Genomic DNA, 15,646 nt, shown 5'->3' on the forward strand with positions numbered 1-15,646 from the left:
AGTCATCAGAGGAATGAAGTGCACATGAAAACACAATAATCTACCATTTCACATCCATTAGAATGTCTAAAATTAAAAAGACGAACCCTATCAAGTGATGGGAGGATGTGGATGGAGCAACCGAAAAGTGGAGAATGCACCACGGTACAACCCTTTGGAAAACAGAGTCCTGGTTTCTTTATTAAATATTTTTATTTTAAGAGAGGGAGAGAGAGAGAGAAACATTAATGATGAGAGAAAATCATTGCTCAGCCGCCTCCTGCACATCCCCTACTGGGGGTTAAGCCCGAAACCTGGGCATGTGCCCTTGACTGGAATCGAACCTGGTACCCTTCAGTCCTCAGGCAAACGCTCTATCCACTGAGCCAAACCAACTAGGGCAGTCTTGGTTTCTTTAAAACTTAAACACATGCCTACAAATAACTCAGCCATTGCTCTCTCAGCTATTTATCCAAGGGAAATAAAAATATATGTTCCCCAAGAGACTTGCACATAAATATTCATAGCTGCTTTATTCACAATAGCCAACAGGTATAAACATCCCAAACGTTCAACAAACAAATGGGTAATAACACAGTGTAGCACCTTCATACAACAGAGCACTGTCAGCAGTAAAAAATAATGCACTACTGCCCAGCCGTAGAAGACAGAGAACCATAATACTCCTGGTGGAGTCAGGAGTCAGAAAAGTGATTCAGAGACAACCCCCAGGGGATGGCATTCACTTGCTGATCCATTCTTGCCATGAATATTAGTGACTACTACCAGGGGTCAGGCACTGCCTTGGGAGAGACCAAGACCTGGTCCTTACCGAGCACAGGTTCTCTAAGAAGACATCATCAATAAACAGGGTCATTATAGACTGACAAGTACTTTCTTATTATGCAAGAAAGTCCACAATAATTTGTGATTGGGAGTCAATAAAAAGGTGGCAAAAACCTACTAGTGCAGAGTGACCAGGGAAGGCTTCGCTGAAGAAATGATATCTGAGTTGTGTCATGGACCAAAGGGCAGATGGAAGAACCCTGGCAGACAAAAGAGAGAGGGCAAAGGTCCTCAGGCAAGAAGGAGGAAATGTGTCTGAGGAAATGAAAGGCAACCAGTGTGACCGGTGCTTAGCAAGCAAAGAGAGTGGGATGGGGTGGGTTGCAGTGTTGGGTGGAGACAAGAAGGGCTCTGGGCAAAACCGTCTAAGACAACAGGAAGTCACGGAAGGATTTCCAGCAGGCAAGTGACAGGGTCTGCCATGAGGAGAAGGGTTAGAGTGAGGACCAGTGAAGCAATGAGACCAGCTTGGAAGCTCCTGCAGTGGAGCTGGCAAGGGCTGGTGGTGACAGGACCGGGACACTGCAGCAGGGACAGTGAAAATACCATTTTGGATGTACCTTTGAAGCAACACTGATGGAACTTGCTGATGCATTCACGTGAAAAAAGAGAAAAAGGAAGGAATGGCAAATGGTGGTATCACTTACTAAGATGAGAAATTCGGGGCGGAACAAATCTGGGGAAAGATCAAGAATTTCATTTTAAGATGCGTACCTAGCCAGCAAGTGGACGTGCCAAGGAGACAGTTGGCTACATGAGCTTGGAGCTCAGGAGAGAGGCCTGGGCTGGAGAAGCAAAGTCTGAGGTCCCCATCACACGGATGGTGCTAAAGCCAGGGGCCCATGGGAACATCTCTCAGAGGGAACAGAAGTGGGCCCGGGACTGAGCGCCAGGGCGCCACACTTTCAGAACTCCTGCCACAGGCACAGAAGGAGCAGTGAGGTGCGATGAAGCACCCACCGCATTCTCAGGGCCCGGAATGTCCTCTGCACACAGAAGTCCCGAATGCACGAAGAAAGGAAGGATTAGGGGCCGGCTGGGGGGGTTCAGAACGAGTCACCCCGAGGTGTGCTTTTGGGTATGCGGATTGTTCTCAGCTAAAGGCAACTTTAGCAGTGGGATCAAAAGAAGCTTCTTCTGTCCCTCCCTTTACTACCTAGAAAACCTGAATTAGGGGCCTTGCCCATAAGAAGAGCCGATCAGAGACCACCTCTTCTGACCTATCTATATGCCAGGACAAACTCTCTTTCCTGAACATGCATTCTCCCTGCAATGGCCCTTTGAAACCCCGAGGCACCTCACCTCGTCCCTGCTCGGGATGTCTATATACTTGTGTTCCGCCCCTCCCTTCACTACCTAGAAAACCTGAATTAGGGGCCTTGCCCATAAGAAGAGCCGATCAGAGACCACCTCTTCTGACCTATCTATATGCCAGGACAAACTCTCTTTCCTGAACATGCATTCTCCCTGCAATGGCCCTTTGAAACCCCGAGGCACCTCACCTCGTCCCTGCTCGGGATGTCTATATACTTGTGTTCCCTTTCTGTCTCGGAACCTCCTGCTTGCGGGGTCTCTGACTCTCATGCATGCCAATTCCCATATGTATTAAACTTGGTCATTTTCTTTTGCTAACGGGCCTCATGACTATTTGGTTATTAGACCAGATTATTATTGAGGATAGAGGAAAGGTTCTCCTCCCCTCCCCCCAAGCAGGGCCCCCTGGCCACATGTTGCTGAAAGACGCAATGGGAGGAGCAGAGAGGAGCCCGCTGGCTTTTGCGGCAAAGGAACACCAAAGGCGCTGACTCTAGTCTAGAACACGGTCAGAGCGACTGGAACAAAACCAGGCACTTCCATTCAGATGGAAATCAAGGTGACGCCCCTGACCGCCAATCAGCCACAATCCCACGATGACTCACTCTGCCCACAACAACCCCCATGACCCAGGGAGAAGCAAAGCCTGAGGTCACCATCACACAGATGGTGCTAAAGCCGGGGGCTGTCAAACCTCACTGAGTCTTCACATCAGCGGTTCCTCAAGTGCCAGACCTGCTGTCCAGCGAGGCCACAGCTGCCGTGGGAGCATTCGCCAGCTTCCCCACCTGAACCACGGACACCCTCGCAGTGCACTCAGCCACTTCCCACCCCTGACCTGGGAACTCTCCCCCCGAGACTCCTGCCTGCCTCCCCATCTACTGCCGCCCCCCCCCGCCCCCGCCCCCTGGCTGCCACGCCAGTCTTCCTCCTCCTGGTGCACAGCAGTGCTCAGCAAACGTGTGCTCCCTCCCACTACTAGAGAGGAAACAAAGAAATCGGCGCAGACTCACCAGGGACAGTCAGCACAGACGGGGATCTTTCTGGCTGCTCACTCACACGGCGGCTGTTTTGAAACCAGACAATGCCGACGGGCTCCGGCGGGCCCACAGCCTGACAGGTGAGGTTGAAGGCGGTGTTTCTGGTGACGTTCATGCTCTCGGGCTCCCTGGTGAAGTAAGGAAGTCCTGCCGAGGAAGAGTTAAGGGAAGGAATGTTTCAAACCCACAAGCAAAGGCACAGCCTGAGGGGAATGGCAACTACTAGACCTTGGTCACAGGAGATTGCTTTCTACGCCATCTCAGGTCGGAAAGGCCAGGTCTCCCCTGAAAGCTGGGTGAGAAAGAGGACAGGCTGATCTCCTCCAGTCCGGCTCCAGCTCACTGGGGCAGGCCGGCAGGTTTTCCGTCTTCCTCACCCAAATAAACAGTAAAAGCCACGCCTCGCAACAGGTCTGCCTGCTTTCCAGGACCATCGCCTGTGTGTGAGGCTTTGAGATGGCTGACGGGAACTTTAAAATCTGTGCATGAGTCTAGGGCTAAACGCAGCCTCAGAAAAACACTGTAGACACAGTTACAGTCACAGCCAAGATCTCCAACTGTCGTTCCAGGATCAAGGCCATAAGGAAGGGCACTTCAGGAACGTCTCAGAGGAACCCAAATAGCTCACTTATTTGGGGCGTGTGCCAAAAATTTATCAGCTGAAGCTAACTGTCCTCACACATTCACACTGTGTTCTTTTGGGGCTGCCAACTCACAGAACTGGTTCCTACAGGAATGATGTGGGAGTGGTAAATGCAAAACATTTTTTTCCTGCTTCAGTTTTGTAAAACTCCATTAGGACCTAATGGGTCCCTGCTCTGAGCATTTTTTCTGAGATTCTGACAAGTAAAATGTCCTCTAAATATTTTTCCCAGATAAACAGCAAATGTAGGACCCCCACCCCCACCCCCACCCATGTGGAGGCCCTGCCCCCAATTCATGCTGACACATACTAGCTTGTCCAGTCTGGGATGGACCTGAGAGCAAAGCTATAAAAGAGACTCCTGAGGGCCTGCCTCCCCCAGGCCGCCTGCAGCATCAGTGGGCACCAGGCTCCTGTTTGCAAAAGAATGGGTAGCAGAGGAGCCTTTTAGAGTAAGATGTTTCCAGTTGAAAGTCCCTAGAAAGCTAATCACCTGCTCTACAGCCTGTGATGAGGAGGGTCAGGAGAAAGTAGGAAAGAAAGGTGTTCTGATGGTCTGCTCACGGGAACCTCAGAGAGCTAGGCGAGGATGCAGGGATCTCAGAGGGCAGCACCTGGGGGGTGGGAAGTGACCAATGGGGTGATGACAATAAAGATGCTTCCTCCTTGAAGCCTTCCTTGCCAGGCCCTGCCACTGCTGAACCCGGAGATCCAGGGACTGGGCTCACCTGGCCTGGCTCACCTGTGCATCAGCTCACACGCCCCACTGGAGTTCAAGTGCCTCCAGGGTAGAGACTGCCTTCTCCTCATCTCATGTCTCACTTCTCACCCCCACTGAACCCATCTCATGCCTTGTCATGTCACAGAACTGCACTGAACCAACACCTGACAAACCCGAGGGCCCTGAAAGGAGTCCCAGACCGAGCTGCTGACCCTTCTGGGAAACCCCCTCCCCAACCCCCTCCCCCATCCCCCTGGTCTCACCACCCACAGACTCAAGACAAGAAAAGATGCTGAGTAACAAGCAAATTGCCACCTGGCCAGGGAGTGGTACCTGGTGCCAGTACCGAGAGCCGGGTAATGGAATGCATTTGCTTCCTAAAAAAAGTCATCAACTTTTAAAATTGTAAATAACCTCAGGACAAGGAAGTCATACAATTTCAGTGCTTATGGGTCTGCAAGGTTTGCACAGAGTTATAAATGGGCCTGCCAAACTGCAGTGTTATGTGCAAAGCAGTTAATACTGGCCACTCTGTGGCCTCTGCACTTACCTTGTACCTCGACGTAGATGGGGTCAGACACGATCTCTTCATTGTTTATGTTCGTCTTACAGGTGTACGCCCCACTGTCTGACCGCTGCACCCTCATTATGCTTCAGAGAAAACACAGGAAGATATGCACGGTGACTACCCTTCGAGCTCCTACTACAGAAACAGAACATTCTTCAACTTCTCTGTCAGATGCTGTGATGTTAATCTCACATATCGACATGGCTAGGTCGCGGTGCCCAGATATTTGGTCTAACACCACTTTAGCTGTTTCTGGGAAGGTATTTTTCAGATGAGATTAAATTTAAATCAGCAGACTCCGACCACAGCAGATGACCCTCCACAATGAGGGTGGGCCTCATCCAGTCCTTTGAAGGCCTGTGAGCAAAGTCTGAGGTCGCCTGAGGAAGAGGAATTCTGCCTCCAAACTACCTTGGGACCCAAGACTGCACAGTCGGCACCTACAGCCACACTGGCCAAGTCTTTAAAACAAATTACTCTGTGCTGCTACTTGTCTTCACTTCCACAGAAGCCTCTATATTGGAGTGCAAATTTGTAAGGTTGTTTTGGGTGGTCACCATAACTAGGGGGCCTCATGGCCTTTAGGGGCCAGAAGCAACTGTTCCGTATCCCAAATGACCTTCTGAGACCGGAACCCATTCCATTTTACACACACACATGTATTTTGTCTGGTTTTAACACCCACCTAATTTCCCAGGACTGTAATTACCATGAAAATGGGGGGCGAGTGGGTGGTGGCTGGTGAGAGAGCAGCAATGGCCCTGGCCTGTCTGGAACTTTGCACCATTTGGAAAAGGGATCACTGACATCCAGGCTGCATCTGCAACTGCCATGTGGGGGGTGGGCAGTCGGGGGAGACAGGGTACAGGTCTCTGCAGACCTGGTGTGGCCCCGCTTAACAAGTTCACATTCATATTCTTTTATTATAAATCACCTTTCTTTTGTTCTTGTATTACATTTGGACAATATGTTATAAAATCTCTGACATTAAAGAGGTGGCCTTGGCTCTAAGAGACTGAGAGTCCTGCTTTCCACCTTCCCAGCGTGTTTACAAACAGGAACTACTCAGCATACATGACATCTGCCCTGGGCCGGGTAGGAAGGGTGAGGGGAGGAGGGACACTTGGAGATGCTCTCCCGCAGAGGGGGCTCTATTGGCCCAAAGACACTGATCTCTCCGCTCCTCAGACACAGCAAAGACGTGACTGGGGAAAAGAGAAAACCATGGAGGGGTCCACCTGCCTAGCAGCCTGCACCCCAATACAAATTATTTATCCAAAGCAAAATAAAACCCATCCCTCAGCCTGTCAAAGGCCGAGGCTTAAAGCTCAAAAGAGAAAGGGGGGCAGGCAAGGGAAAGGGGGCCCCCACCGACCTAGGCAATGATTAGCAGCCACCAAGGGGTAACAGCACCATCAAGGCCTCGAGGAGCCACAGTCTCCTTGGGTCAGAACACACACTGGACATTTTAAATTTAACTTCTCACCCAAGCCGGTCTGGTTCAGTGGATAGAACCTTGGCCTGTGGACCGAAGGGTCCTGGGTATGATTCCGGTCAAGGTCATGTACCTCGGTTCCAGGCTCCTCCCCGGCCCAGACCCAGGCCCTGGTTGGGGCGCATGCAGGAGGTAGCCAATCGATGTGTTTCTCTCACATTGATATTTCTCTCTGTGTTTCCCTCTCTCTTCCACTCTCTCTAAAAAGCAGTAGAAAAATATCCTCAGGTGAGGATTTTATATATATGTATATCTTCTCTCCAACAAAATCATTTTGCAAATCCTATTAGCTTATGCTAAACAGAGCAACTCAATTCCATGTCAAGAGTCAGTCAGAAGTGGGGGACCCAGGAGTGTGACTGTCACCGAATTTCCTGATGTGGCAATCTGAGTGGCACCCCACTGACTTAGGTGTACTCTCTTCCCCTTTCCCCTCACTGCTGTGTAGGAGAACATTAAATCTGGAACACATCTGATGAATGAACATTGGGCCTGGGAGGACCCAGGATTAAGTAAAGACTAGATCTCTCCATGTTTGGGGGCAGGAGCTGAATGTCACAAGAAAAGACAGAAAGAGACCTCACAGGACAAATATCTCCAAATAAGGGGCTGATGCTCCCCTGATCATCTGTCATGGTGACAGAAAGGGGCTGAAGAAAGAGGGAGAGAAGTGTGTGTCTGGAGTGGCGTGCTGCCCATTGTGAGTCATAACGAGTGGTTGAATGTGCATAGTGGTTTCAGCGGCTCCTGAGACCTCTCGTCAGTCTAGTGCATTTTCAAGGGAAGCTAAGGTCACAGCTACTGCAGAGAAGTCCTTGCCAGACAGTTCACAAGTTCACTTTAAAAGAGGTGTCACTGTTTTCAGGCAAAGCCTGGGATTCTACAAGTGAATGACAAGATCTGACAGGCTGAAAACACCCGTGCCTATGAAGACCTGGCTCTGGGCCTGGGACCGCAGCACTTCAGCAGCAGGCTTGCCAGATGACTCAGGGAGTTGGCAACCAGGGAGAAAGTGACAAGCAGAGAGGGATACAGGGCAGGGCCCCAGGGAGCAGCTCAAGGCAGATGTGGAGCACACCTGTTCAGAGGCACAGGGAGCCCCAGAAACCACCAGGCACAAATAACATGTTAGCATCACACCCTGGCTGCAAAAGTCCAGGAGTACCTTCAGCCGACCAGTGAGGAAAATTCACGCCAGGACTAGAAAAAGGGGCAGAAGAAACATGATCCAAACTCTGTCTTCAGCCATTTGTGGACCAAAAATAAAAGGGGGGCGGGGGAGGTTTCTATATGTTAGGATGGGAGAAAAGGCCTTTTTTGCTGTAGCCTTCCACAATTTATGGGAAGCACCTGGCAATTAAACCCCAAGACTGTTAGCTCCTCTGATTCCAACAGCCCCTCTGTTCAAACTGAGGGACAAGATAAGCTACTTTCAAGGCTACATTCTTGCATACCCTTCCTCCCTGCTGGTATACAACCCAGAGATAATTAGTAGAAAGTTCCCTTCCCCCCTCCTCTTCAAACAAGCCTTTTTTGAACTCTTCATAACTTTTGCTCTAAGAATGTTTTACAGGCTTTAGAAAAATACTGATAAGACACCTCCCTAGGACAGCTGCCCAGATTGTCTCCTGAAGAACTAATAAAGTCAACCCCTCTGATGTATGCTCAATTTCACCTAGCAACTGCAGCAGCCCGAAAATCCCCCTCCCTTCCTGTCCCAGGCTTTAAAAGGTGGGGGGCAGCTTCTGTTCCTTGCCCTTGCATTGATTAGCAATGTACTGGCCCTTTCCGTTTGGGGAAAGTGAAATAAACTATCTATCTATCTCTTCTCTCAGTTGAAAAGTCTTTCACAGCTCACATCACCTGCCCAAAAACTAACACTATGGAAAGTAACCTTACAGGATGTTCTGATTCTAAATTCCTACTAACTGGCAGGTCATGTTGGGTAGTCATGCCCCATGTATATAACTTTTTTTGTAAAAGCTTTACCTTTGTCTTAAGAAAGCCATGCCCATTGTTTCTGTGCATCTAGGTTATCACACCTTTGAAATAAGCTGTAACCGTCCTCAAGGGAACACATGACCTTGTTAACTATCCTGTAATCCAATCCCTGCCTTGTTTCTCCCACCTTACCACCACCCCCATCCCCACCCCCCAAGCCTTCATGTAATCTTTCTTCTGTTCCCTCTTTAATTTCAAATGTAAAACTGTTCTTCTTGGGATCATTTGAGATCTTGCTCCCCAGTATATGTTGTCAGTTTGGCTCAAATAAATGCTTATAAAAATTCTCAGAGTTCCAGTCAAGATGGCAGCCTAGGTAAATGCAGTACTCACATCCTCCCACAACCACATCAAAATTACAACTAAACTGCAGAACAACCATCATTCAGAACCACCTGAAGTCTAGCTGAACAGAAGTCCTACAACTAAGGAGATACAGAAGAAGCCATATTGAGACTGGTAAGGGGCAGAGACGTGGAAAGGGCTGGTTGGTCCCCCACCCACTTGTGATGATAAAAAATCATGAGGGATATCTCAGATGTGGAGGTCCCCCCCTGAGGAGCGAGTGGTCCCAGACCCACACCAGGCACTATAACCCAAGATTCCAGTAACAGGAAGAGAAGTCCCCATAAGTTCTGGATGTAAAAACCAGTGGGGATTGCGGCTGAGTGAGATGGAGGGCTGTTGGAGTCCCAGATATTCCTTTTAAAAGGACCCACCAATGGACTTATTAGGCCTCACTCACTCTGCGCTCCAGTGTTGGGGCAGCAGGGACATAGAGGGAAGAACTGAATGTCTGGCATCCGTGTGAGAGCTGAAGAGGCAGCTTTCTCCCAGACAGAAGTGCTGGCAGAGGCAACTGCTCCTTGTCTGGACTCTCCCCCTCAAAGCCAGCAGGTGGGAGCCATATCTGAGTCTCCATCAACCTGGTCAACCCTGCTCTCCCCCACCCTGGTGATTCCCTGAGGTGCTGTCCCACCCAACGTGGGGCCCACCTAAGCCACTTCCAGTGGTTTCCCATACAAACGGCCTCTCTTGGATCATGATTTGGACTTTCGTAAAATCTTTCAAACAAGGAGCATCTGGCCTCTGGGGATCCTATATGTCTTGCTAAGTGGCCCCAGGCCCAAAACTAGAGGCAGGCAGCAGCAGTTTGCAGCTTGGCTTCTCCTGGACACCTCTAAGCCCAACACAAGTAGCAGCCATCTTCGGACAGCTTTGTAGCTTTTGTCAGGTGGCCTGGGCAGGGCACAGGCAGTGGCTGACCTTGGCCTGCAACTCCTGGGAGGCCCCAGAGCCAGTGCACCCAGTGGACAGCTTCAGGTCACACTGGATTACAACCCAACCACCTTCACAAGTGACTCACTCAAGGGGTGGACTTGGTGGGCACCAAAGCCCCAATGAAGTTAAGGTTGGCTCTGTTGAGGTTTGCCGCTATACAGTAGCTCTTCTTCCGCTATCCCAGCTGGTCCTCCCAGCCAATAGGCCTGGGGGGAGGTCAATCCTTCTCAGTGAGGTGCCAACAGTAAGCAAGGCTCAACTACAACAGAAGGGTGCACAGAGCTCACATAGGGGTAAGGAGGAGGGGGACACCTGGAGCCCCTGGCTGGCCACTAGGTCCTATAGAACACCTGTTACATAAAGCCACTCTACTAAGACCAGTGGGGGAGAGGGACACCTCCAGCCCCTGGCTCAGGTTACTGTGGAGGCTGGCCACTAGGTCCTACAGAACACCTGTTACATAAAGCCACTCTACTAAGACCAGGAGAACTAGTAGCTCTAGCTACTACATAGAAACAAACACACAGAAGCAGCCAAAATGAGGAGACAAAGAAACAGGTCCCAAATAAAAGAACAGGAGAAATATCCAGAAAAGGAAATAAATGCAATGGAGGCAAGGCAAACAAACTAACAAATACAGAATTCAAAATAATGGTTATAAGGATGCTCAAGGAACTTAGTGAGAACTTCAATAGCATAAAACAAACAAACACATGTGGAAACCATAAAAAAGAACCAGTCAGAAATGAAGAAGAAAAAGATAAAAAATGTGAATAATAAAATGGCAATAAATACAATATGTAAAATTACCTTAAATGAAAATGGATGAAATGCTCCAATCAAAAGACATACAGTGACTGAATGGATAAGAAAACAAGACCCTTACATATGCTGTCTACAAGAGCCTCACTTCAGATCAAAAGACACACACAGACTAAAAGTAAATGTATGGAAAAAGATATTCTATGAAAACGAAATCGAACAAACAACAAGTTGAGGTAGCAACAAGTTTGGTACTCATACCAGACAAAATAGACTTTTAAACAAAGGCTATATAACAAGAGACAAAGAAGGACCCTGCAATTTCACCTTTGGGTATTTTTCCGAAGAAACCCAAAACACTAAATCAAAAAGTCATATGGTCCTAGCTGGTTTTGCTCAGTGGATAGAGAGTCAGCCTGCGGACTGAAAGGTCACAGTTTCAATCCCGGTCAAGGATACATGCCCAGGTTGCAGGCTCGATCCCCAGTGGGGGGTGTGCAGAAGGCAGCTGATTAATGATTCTCTCTCATCGTTGATGTTTCTATCTCTCTCTTCTTCTCCCTTCTTCTCTCAAATCAATAAAAATATATATATTTTTAAAAAAGGCCATATGCACCCCTATGCTCACTGCAGCATTATTTACAATGGGACCTAAGTATCCATTAATAGATGAATGAGCCCTAGCCGGGTTGACTCAGTGGATAGAACATTGGCCTGCGGACCAAAGGGTCCTCGGTCGATTCCAGTAAAGGGCACATATCTTGGTTGCGGGCTCCTCGCTGGCCTAGGCCCTGGTTGGGACTCATGCAGGAGGCAACCAATCGATGCGTTTCTCTCACATCAATGTTTCTCTCTGACTTTCCCTTTCTCTTCTACTCTCCTCCCTAAAAAATGGAAAAATATACTCAGGTGAGGATTAAAAAAAAAATAGATGAATGAATAAAGAAGTGGTGTATATATAAACAATGGAATATGATTCAGCCATTAAAAATTGAAATCTTGCCATTTGCAACAACATGGATGGACATAGAGGGTACTATACTGAACGAAATAAGTCAGACAAAGGCAAATACCATATTTCATTTATATGTGGCATCTAAAAAACAAAATAAATGAGCAAACAGAACAAGAACAGACTCATAGATACAGAGAACATTTTGATGGTTGTCAGATGAGAAGGGAGTTGAGGGCTAGGTGAAAAGGTGAAGGAATTAAATACAAATTGGTAGTTACAGAAGAGTCATGGGGATGTAAAGTACAGCATAGAGAATATAGTCAATAATAATAACTCGGTATGCTGTCAGGTGGGTACTAGATTTACTACGGTAATCACTTAGTAAGTTATAGAATGTTTAATCACTGGGTTTTAGACCTGAAACTAATATAATATTGTTTGTAAATTGTAACTGAAAAATAAAAAATTATTTAAAATAAGAAAAATTCTCTGCAGGTTTGAATGTTTCTTAACTCGACACATTCATGTCAGGAAGAGCTTAGCAATGGTCTGGGGAGAAGGACTGTGTGCTGGCATTAATCATTAGCAAGTCCACGTCCATTGTATCTATAGCACAGGACAGATTTTTCACAAATAATTCTGTGCTACTCTAGACAACCCAGGAAAGGTCCCCATGCTGAAGGCAGGGTAGGGTGGGCTGGAGACAGGAAGGAGTGGTATCCCGAGGCCCGCCCTGTCCCCAGCAGAAACAGCAGGCCCAGTCTCCATGCAGGCTCAACAGGAAAGGCTCTGAGTTCAGAACAGCAATCTAAGCATTCCGACAACTGAGGAACAGTTCCAGAAAAAGTGCAGATTCAAGAAAATGCCCAGTTCTGGAGATACGGGTCTTCCCTCACCAGACCCCATGGTGGGCAGCACAGTGGGAGAGGAAAGACCCAATCAGGGGCTTCACCAGGAATATCATGACTCTGAGATCAGGTGGAGACCCCAAAGCTTGAGAAGGAAGAAGAGCAGATCATTCATACACGAATCAGATTAGCACTGGACTCCCCAAGAACAAATCTGGGAGTGAAAAGGCAGGAGTACATCAATGACTTTCAATTATTTTCCTTTTGAATTCTGCATCAGGCCAAACTACTTCAAGGTCAGGGTAGGGAAAACACGGCATTTTCAGAGATGCAGGTCCCAGGAGGCTAGTGGAGGATGGGCTTAATGCCAAGTGAGGGAGTGAAAGCCAAGCAGGGGCCTGGGCTCCTGGGAGCAGGGGCTGGGAGTCAGAGGAGTGAGGGTCCCCACGAGGAGCACAAAAATGGCTCAACTGGACCCCAGACCAGAGCAGGAGCGGGGATGGCTCTAGGACAGGCATTGCCAAGCAAGAAGTCAGAGCTGATAATCTTGTCACTTTCCAAAGAAATGCCTGTCTTTCGGTAGAGTTTCAAGAAGAATGCGTGATTAACACTTAGAAAATTAAACAAACAGGCAAGGAAACAATATTAATTTCAGGAAAACAAAAAATGCTAAGATAAAAACGTGATTACCGTCTATGACATGATTCAGCTGAAAACAGCATTTATGTGGCCCCAATTATGTGAGCCGTGGGTACTGATTCACCCCAGCTGTGAGTAACACTCTATTAGATTAACATACACACTGGAGCCTGGCACACACACAACCCAAGCACCGAATGTCTCTGGAAAGATACTCAAGAAATGGGTGACTCAGGCACCCACTGGCAGACATTTGGGGGCTGGAATGGGAGAGAGAAATTTTAAAGAGTTGAAATATTCTACGACATGTATTCCCTGCTTTAAAAAAGGTATAAATGTCCCATGTGATTTTGGTCAAGTAGAAACATCTGAACCAGGTAGAACCACAGGACCCATACAGGTTGACCGTGGCGTCTAGACAGGAACCACCTGGGCAGACCACAGGGCCAGCAGCTGCAGAGCCCGTCACAGCAGGGCAGCCTCGCCTGGGCTGGCCCCAGGACACCATCCTAAAGGGACACACAGTGCCCCTCTGTCCCTGGGACCTGCCCAACAGAGACGACTGCTCAGAAATGGCTCAGACGTAGCACCTAAGCTCTGGGAACTCTTCAAAGAAATACATAAAGGACAAATGTTGCACGTTTCCACTTATATGAGGCCCCTAGAATAGAGAAATAGAAAAAGAACATAGAATAGAGGTTACCAGGGGCTGGAGAGAAGGCTGGGGAGTTAGAGTTTCATGGGCAAAGAGTTTCTGTTTAGAAATGATGGTGGTGACGGCTGCACCACAGTGTGAACATCCTAAAGGGACACACAGTGCCACTCTGTCCCTGGGACCTGCCCAACAGGGCCGACTGCTCAGAAATGGCTCATATGTAGCAGCTGAGCTCTGGGGCCTCTTCAAAGAAATACATGAAGGACAAATGTTGTACATTTCCACTTATATAAGGCCCCTAGAATAGAGAAATAGAAAAAGAACATAGAATAGAGGTTACCAGGGGCTGGAGAGAAGGCTGGGGAGTTAGAGTTTCATGGGCAAAGAGTTTCTGTTTAGAAATGATGGTGGTGACGGCTGCACCACAGTGTGAATGTACTTAATGCCAATGAAGTATACACCCAAAAAGGGCTAAAATGGTCACTTTTATTTGTATGCATGTTACCATGATAAAAATGAAAAAAAAATCTTAAACACAACGACGCACTGGTAGGTGTCCTGTTTGTACCTGTCACAGATCAAATGGTGCAGGTGGCATGCCACGGGTCACCCTTGTGCAGAGTCTTGTATATATTGAGCTGAAGGAAGTCTGATTATGAAGCACGTCACAGAGTGTCAGGGATCTGGGCCTAATAATAACGTTTCCAGTTGATGGTTTGACTTAAGGGATTATGTCCTTATTTTCTATATGTTCTGCTGCTCTCCCATGTACAGTTCCATTTCAGGGCCACCAGAAGCAGCAGGAGTGAGGGCCCCACAGGGCAGCTGTGGGCAGGGGGTTATCAAACACCAGCTGCTCAGGGCCCAAGGAACCCACAGGGATACAAACGGACCTTTACATCTTCACACACAAAAATCCACTAAGAAAGCGAAGTCCTCCAGCTTTAGCGATGGGAACCACCACAATTCCCTCGACTGCACAGAAAACCAACCACAAAAACGTTCCCTTTGCCACAAATCACAGGTCACTAGGTCTGCGGGGCCTCCCGGCCACAGGAGCACCAGCTCCCGTTTTGCTGAGAGCTGCCTCCCAGTCCCTGGCCCTGAGGGCCGGTGCCCCCCTGGGATGCTTTGCCTGGGGGGCGGGGGAGCAGTGGGAGGGCTGTCACCCCTACACCAGACCTGAGAGCTAACTACATTCCAGTGGGGCTATGATCCATTGGAAAGAGACCCACCATGCAGACTGTCGGGTACTAATCTACACTCTGAATGCACCTGTGGAGCTGCACAGGCAGAAAACAAGACTGTTTTGTATTGAGGAGGCACTAGCATAACATTTACATAGAAAGAGGAAGACCACCTACCTGAAGGATGCGATCACTGCTGTAACTTCATCGTCGGGGTAAAAGTGCGTAACCGCATGATGTGCCCCAAGCAGTTCCTTCCCATCTTTCCACCAAGAAATATGGGTGTCCTGGTACGTGTTAGGTATGCTGATGGAGCAATTGAACTTCACGTCATTGTGTTCAGATGGCTTTATGTGGCCAACCGTGTGATTAAACGCAAGAGGCGGCAGGCGCTTGGACCTGGCCGACGGCACGCTGGGAAGGGCTGCACTTCCTCTGCGGAGTCTTCGGGGTGCGGTTGGTGACACCACCACCGAGGGCTGGGCCCCAAGGGAGAGAGGAGAGGAGGATGGCACAAGGTCATCCAGGCCGATGGGGAAGGGCAGACGGGGCGTGGTTTCTTCCCTCACCTCAGCGAGAGCTGCAAAACAGAACAGTGATTTTTAGCCTTTTAAATACTTGTGTTGCCCTAGCTGGTTTGGCTCAGTGGATAGAGCGTTGGCCTGCAGACTGAAGGGTCCCGGGTTCGATTCAGGTCAAGGGTACATGCCCG

The 15,646-nt window shown here is 48.6% G+C and overlaps 1 protein-coding gene across 1 annotated transcript in view; it reads right to left on the bottom strand.

Moving 5' to 3' along the window:
- The window catches only part of MERTK (MER proto-oncogene, tyrosine kinase), a 104,462-nt gene that overhangs the window by 66,097 nt on the left and 22,719 nt on the right, over positions 1 to 15,646 (bottom strand). The window contains exons 2-4 of the mRNA XM_014532311.1: positions 15,112 to 15,514; positions 5,094 to 5,194; positions 3,153 to 3,326 (exon numbers count right to left, since the gene is read on the bottom strand). Coding sequence (XP_014387797.1) covers positions 3,153 to 3,326; positions 5,094 to 5,194; positions 15,112 to 15,514 — 678 coding nt within the window. The remainder of the gene's footprint in view (positions 1 to 3,152; positions 3,327 to 5,093; positions 5,195 to 15,111; positions 15,515 to 15,646) is intronic.

Source organism: Myotis brandtii, unplaced genomic scaffold (genome assembly GCF_000412655.1).
Source record: "Myotis brandtii unplaced genomic scaffold, ASM41265v1 scaffold879, whole genome shotgun sequence".
NCBI lineage: Eukaryota > Metazoa > Chordata > Mammalia > Chiroptera > Vespertilionidae > Myotis > Myotis brandtii.